The 7,403-nt window shown below is 35.1% G+C and overlaps 1 protein-coding gene across 1 annotated transcript in view; it reads right to left on the reverse strand.

The window, feature by feature from the left end:
- The window catches only part of LOC127880870 (ribonuclease Oy-like), a 33,506-nt gene that overhangs the window by 12,842 nt on the left and 13,261 nt on the right, over positions 1 to 7,403 (reverse strand). The window contains exon 2 of the mRNA XM_052428338.1: positions 521 to 583. Coding sequence (XP_052284298.1) covers positions 521 to 583 — 63 coding nt within the window. The remainder of the gene's footprint in view (positions 1 to 520; positions 584 to 7,403) is intronic.

Below are 7,403 nucleotides of genomic sequence, written 5' to 3' on the forward strand. Positions count from 1 at the left end.
GGAGTGCACATTCACAGTTCAGCCAAATCATTTTTTTTCATTCAAAATCGGGTCCGGTAATAGGCCCCATTCCCAATAGAAAAAGTATATATTTTTCCCAAATGTGAGCTTAAAATTCCCAATAAAAGGTTTATATAAAAAAATGTTTTTGTTTAGATCTCAATATTTTGTTCATTTCACATCCATTTAAGTTCACCCTTTGTTAATATAATACTGCAACACTTGAATTATCAATTTTGAATTTATTTTAGCAGAAGAACAACAATACTTATTTCACAATTTTAGTCAAAACACCGCAAATTGTATAATCAAAGTATACAATTACAGGTTTAATTAACAATGTAAACCAATCAGACTGGTAACACTTCTGATCTAAACCAGAGTAGACTGCTCCAAACAAGTGTGTCCAGTCTATCACAAAGAACAGCCTACACAAATTTACAAATGAAAAGCTGTTAATTCAGACACATTTTTGGAAACATGATAATGTAACATGAGTGACAAGGGTTAAACGTATTACCTGGAGCAGACAAGTGGAAACAACGCAACCAGAAGCAGCAGTGCATAGTGATCCATTCTTGAACTGTAAGTACATGTAGAAGTGTCTAGGTTAATTATAATGCGTAGTGGCCCAGTTACCAACTAACAATATCAATAATTGTGCTGTTTCTCTTTGAAAGAAAACATAATTGTGTGGTGTTTAACCTCGTTGATGCCTGCCTCTTGAAAACACACTGCTTTTCATACATAGACAAGGACAAAAAGGTTTAATATAAATATAAAAACAATTTGTTTGCTGGGCAGATTTGAGTATTGAACAAAAACTGCAGTAAGGAAACCGGACTTGGTGTTGACACTTCTGATCAAGGTCATTCTGAAAAAAAATAATAAAAAAATCAAACAACAAAAGTGGCCTAAGTGTACATTGGGATGTGAAAATTTCGAAACAGAAACTTGAACTGCAACCTTGACTGTAGAAACAGCAAGTCTATGTACAAGACGTATAACTCCTTCACTAAGCAGTCCCAATGACACAAGGAACTGCATTGGCTCCTGGCTCCCTGTTGCCAATACCTCTGTAATCACTAGATCTAGAGGATATGTCACCAATTTCAATACGGAAAATAAATACATTTACATTTTGTTTTCCTCTTTTTTTTTGTTTTTCAGCTAAGACCCGAGTAATTCACTGTTCTCATTTTTTTCTACTGGAGGCCTGGTGTACAATATAAACCCAACTTTACCTTAACGCATAACATCTTCCATATTCCCTCTTACAAGTTTGGTACTTGATAAGAATTATAAATAAAACCAATAGTTTCACACATTAAAGCAACGTCATTTGTTGTTATTATTTAAAACAACATCACATTGAGCACAGTTTTTGTTTTTGGATTGATTAGTGTCTAAACTTAAAGGCAAGGTGGCAGTGTAGTTGCAATTATACAACTCCCAGCTATTGACGCTCCGGGTCGGTGGGAGTTGCAACTGATTACACGTTGATTCATGTAAAGATGCCGTCCAGAATCCAGGCGGGGCTTTAATCGGAAATATTTTCTGGCATGAATAAACACAAATAGATCGTAAATATATGCATAATGCGCAAATTAAAAACAATGTACGTGATATAATCTTGATATTAATCCAAAGTTTCTAACACGTCAACGGTTCATTCAAATATGCATGTTTTTGCAATGGAAAAAGCCGAGTATTCCGACGAATTTCCGAATTCGAAAACACGCTATAGACTATCACCGGAATCCTCGGCGAGATAGATCTCGTGTCTAATCAACCATTCGTAATATACCGAAACATCCGTAAGATAGATCAAATCGTCTATTCAAGACTTCGGCTTTCGGTTTGATAAGGGTTTTTTTTGTATTAAGTTTTTGTTTTGAGTATCTCTCCACAAATCATTCGCAAATTGATGTCCGTGATAACAGTAATTGTGTTTGTTACGATGTATTAGGTTGATTCAACTCGATTTCAAAGACATACGTGATAAATTAATTTTTGACATTAAAAATCGGTTAACAAGAGCTTTCAAGAAGAACTAAGCGGCATTGCCTGCACAAGCGATCTTTCTTTCTTTCTCAATTATTATGCGACCATACAAAATTTCCGAAGCATCACTAGATAACAACAGAATCTAATTCCCTACCAAGAACACCTTGATGCTACCACAGGTGGTAGATAAACCAAAAAAAATTTTTCACAAATAAAACATCCTTGTGAAAAGACGTTCTTTTGTGTTGGGCTACACGAATCACCTCAATTAACTCACAATGTTACGTATACTCCTTTTAACACATATAATGGCGAACGGAAAACATAACAGAAGTAAAAATATTTTGTGGGTGAAACCATAGTACCTCGTTAAATAATTGTTTAATCAATTCGCCTCTTTTCCTCCAACCAGGAACAACAGCGACCGTTGGTTTTTAAATCAAGGGGAAAAATCTGCAAAACTTCGCCAACATTTTTCTTACTTAACCCAGTGACATATTCCAGATTTTGTGCAGAAAGTTAAGTCTTCTATGTGCCTAAACTTTACAATGGAACTTGTGTTTATTGATAGCTCATATATCGATACGTGTCATAACGATAACCATTAATGACTATAAAGGCAATCTATTTTTTATTTAATGATAAAACAATTCCTCGAGTGGGTGGGGGCTTGGGCTATAAAAACTTTTTACTAGTGATCAAATTATATTCAAACGGTTTTACATTCGTTACCTGACTCGACCCAAGACTGCTGCCTTTAATTTGTGTGATCCAGAATATAGTTCATATATTTTAAAAAGGGTGCATTGGGTTTAATCAGTTCAGCAAATTAAGAGTTGTTTTGGAGTGTTTGATAAACATTATACACACCTGGAATAAATATTGTTAAACTTGATATACCCCTAGTATTGGCCACGGAAGCTTTTAAAAGTGTATAGACCGATTGCCGTAGTATTTTTATTCTATGGTAAGTGTCCTTCGGGTCTTCCTGTCATTCATCGTCTTTTCATAAAGACGCTTATATACACTCCTTAACCACTAACAAAGGGCTATTCTTGTAGAATTACACTTCAATTGGGCATTTAGTGATATATGTTGGGCTGTTAGATAATTATAATAAGCACACTTAAAGTAATATTGTCGCTCTAAATCTACTCCTTATGAAGGAGTACCGGTATTTCTATTGAAGTGGATAATTTAACATCGTATTTCACCTAGAAATTTTCTAGATAGAGCATACTGTCAGCTTTGCGTTTCTGCCATCCGAATATAATTGATGTTTATATATTGATCATGGTGTTGAATTATTGACTTGTTTATCTTTGGCCTGAATGACAGTGATAACATGAAGAAAGTGCAATCGCTCTATATAAACTCCAAGTACACCCTTCGGGGACTGATCTAGTAGAACTACGAATCAATTTCATACGCTGATTTGGCGCCTGAAACTGAACTTTGCCTCACTCTCCTATATCGCATTGCATGTATTTTACAGATTATTTCACCGAAATTCAGACAAAGTTCTCTCTATGATCAAATTGTGTTATGTTATATATACTCCTAGAACAGCTCCCTAGGAGTACATAGTAGATGACAGTATGCAAGAATGTAAATTGTACATTTATTGAAAAACATCGACCTTTCATTTTTAATACCTTTAATGTAAGTTTTATTCAATAGTTTTAATAACATTAAACTATTAACGAAAAACACGGTGCTTAAAAGTTGCTCCCACGGGGCTATGTTAGGAGGTTGCCATCATAAATTGAAATATGCGACATATTATGCATATAAACAATGCTAACCGCGATTTGATTACAAAGCAAATTGTTACACTGTTTGCGCAAAATTTTCTCTCTTTGTGGAAACAATCGCTTGAATTTCCCTTTTGTCGTAGAAGGAAAACACAAATTTAACGACCGACCGTCACATTCATACTCAGCCATATTTGATCGAGGCATTATTTCGTATTAGTGCGACAGTTTCATCGCCACTAGTTCGACCCTTCACGACATATAAATTTCTGCGCACGCGGCTGCATGTGAAATGTAGATTGTTTATTACTTTCACTAGAACACTTCTGGTCTTATAGCGCCTTTTCCGAAGTTTCGCAGTATCAACAACAACAGATCCGGTCAAACGTCTGGAAAGGCGTGATATGAAGTGTTATGCTTATTTGACAAACATTAAGGAAAATAAGCACATGTCATACTGTGTCACCGTAAATAGACGAACAATTGCGCACTTCACGGGCGGAAATGAATGAGGACATTGGAAAACGGTCCTATCGACCATCTTGAGTACATCATTTAGCTACCAGGATACGTCATATTGACCTTTTGTATTCAGAAATGTGTACATTTATCAACAGCTTTGTTAAATTTCATCTTGATAAAAGACGAATGTTATACAAAAGGGCATACATTTAATAACTTCCAAGTTCAACATGTAAAATGAAAGCGCCCTAGTCTCAAGTAGGAAGTGTCTTCATTAAATTAATATGTCGTCTTTATACTTTTTCGTCAGTTTGAACGAAAAGTGCACAACATGTATCAACTACAAGTATTTTCCTTAATTGTATACTTCTTACTCTAATACTCAAGTCGTATTAGATAATACAGGGTGCAGGATCAACGGGGTTCACACGCGTTTACACACGGGCTTGACAGAATGTAAACATTCCATTAAGAACTTTATTTTTTCAAATATCTCCTCAAGTTATTGAAATTTGTTTGTAAAAATCTTTAGTGCATAAAAACCAGTTTTTCTTGCAGTTTGTGTCGATATCTTGAGATTTAAGAATATCTAATTGAATACGTCTGAAATCGGTGCCAACATTTCAGGCTGCATGCAGCATTACCATGTATATAAATGATGTACAAATCAAATTTTCGGTCAAGAACGCAGGCTCATTAAATAAAGTAATTCTGAAGTGTTTTTTTATATTGCCATAAGCATAAAAACTGTCTTTTTTACACAAGTTAAAATTTTTACGAAAAATTGTTTTAAAAAGTTATTTGAATAACAGCACCACTTACCGGTGTGTTTACATCCATTAACATCCATTTGTGAATCCCCACTTCTAGTACTACTACTACTACTACTACTACTACTACTACTTCTACTACTTCTACTTCTTCTACTACTACTACTACTACTACTACTACTACTACTACTACTACTACTACTACTACTACTACTACTACGACTACTACTACTACTTCTACTACTACTACTACTACTACTACTACTACTACTACTACTACTACTACTACTACTACTACTACTACTACTACTACTTCTACTACTACTACTACTACTACTACTACTACTACTACTACTACTACTACTACTACTACTACTACTACTACTACTACTAATTCTACTAAAAAAGCCACAGGTTACCTTGATGCACAGCCTACAACACAGACTCACAGTTAGTGAATGGTTATCTGTGTGAGTGTAAGTTAACTCTTCCTGGTGGTATATTTTAAGTCATAAAACGTTTGAATTCTAAACTGAGCAACTAAAGCTCACATGATTTGTCATGTGACGGTATAATTTAGGCAATAGTGTCTTATTCAGGCCCGGATTAACCACAAGGCGAACTAGGCGGCGTACTAGGGCGGCAAGTTTATGGGGCGGCACCATGGGCTACGAAAAACATAAATAAATTTAAAAAATGCCTTCTTTTGGTTTTGGGTTTTGTGCCTCTAAAAAGACATCTGGTACTTGTATGACAAAACAATTGCAGCATAACGAAGGAAAAAGACAATGGTGAACAACGAAATTGTTCAGATGTATATCACCGATCATCGTTTGCTCCTTTCTGTGTACATACCTTGAATTTGGCTGTTGATGAAATGTTGCTTTCAGGCAATAGCCGTCTTTAATCTACTGCAACGTGTTTATGCATTCTTGTCTGCATCTACTCATCGTTGCGAAGTTTTAAATTGATATTTTTCCAATAAACCACTGAGAGAAACAAGATGGGAAAGTCGAATTGATGCTTTAAAGGGGCCTTTTCACAGATTGTAGCATGTATTAAAGTGTGCCATTAAATGCTTAATATTGGTTAATGTAAACATTGGATCTTAAAAGCTCCGGTATAAAAAGAAGAATACAATTTAAAATGAAAAGAAAAAAGTTACACTCATCTGGGCTCGAATCACTGACCCCTGGAGTCCTGGAGTAAAAGTCTACCTTATAGACCACTCGGCCATTCGTCCTCATACATTGCGTAATGTATTTAATACTTTATATAAGCGATCCTCGTAGTTGCACAATACATAACGACAACAACAGAACTATCCAAATTATTCAATCGTTTCGCGTTGCAACGCTTCATAATTTTCAGGTTATTTAATCGTCAAAAGATGCATATAATGGATATTTTAGATCATGGTAAATGTTCAGTATTACTGTTTCCTAACAAATATCATAACTACAGCGAAAATTTGCGAATTTGAAACAATTTTTTTAGAATTTTATCAATTTACCAAAACGCGAAAAGGTCCCTTTAAAACCTCTTCATAATCATGATATCTACGATGCTATTGCAGGGATTGCGGGTGAGACAAATTTTACAGTAGCATTTGGTGATACATCACGAACAGACACATAGGTGCTGCAAAAGCCATTTCTAGTTTAAAGTTTGTCGGTTGTGTGGTATGACGTGTTGTTTGATATCAACATGAATAGTAAACAACTTTGGGTAAAAGTATTAGAAAATTGCGCCATCAATAATATTGATGAAACAAAGAAGTTTCTCGTAAACCGCAGAAATGACACGAAGTTAAAAAAAAAGTGCAGCTGAAATTGCAGTCAATTTGGATATATAAGCATTTTATAACCAGAATCAACCCGTATCAGACGACAGAAGAAATAATGTATATACGAAGGAAATGACAACGAACCAATTCAGGATCCAAAAGACAAATTCAAAGTAAACTTTTACATCGCCTTTCTTGAGACAGAAATACAATCGGTTCAAGAAAGGTTCAATCTGATGCAACAAATAAGCTCGGTGTTAGGTTTCCTCTATGATGTTCACAGTTTGCAGAATAAAACTAGCAATGAAGTTGTTATCAAACATGTTTTTATTCTCGAGAAAGATTTGCAAAATTGAGACTTCAAACATTTATGCAGTTGATCTAAGCAGTGAACTGAAAGCCGTTTCAGGGCAAGTTGCGCGGTATAGATTGCCACAGTTTGTACTTAACTTTATATTAAAAACTAAAATAACATTATAGTGTCTCCAGCACTATATATAGTATAACCTTGCAAATCCTATTGACACGTCCAATTTCCGTGGCTAGTGGTGAGCTAAGCTTCTCGAAGCTTAAACTCATAAAAACATATATGCGAACATCCCTGTTACAAGAAATACATGTTGG

The sequence above is a fragment of the Dreissena polymorpha genome, chromosome 5 (assembly GCF_020536995.1).
Source record: "Dreissena polymorpha isolate Duluth1 chromosome 5, UMN_Dpol_1.0, whole genome shotgun sequence".
Lineage (NCBI taxonomy): Eukaryota > Metazoa > Mollusca > Bivalvia > Myida > Dreissenidae > Dreissena > Dreissena polymorpha.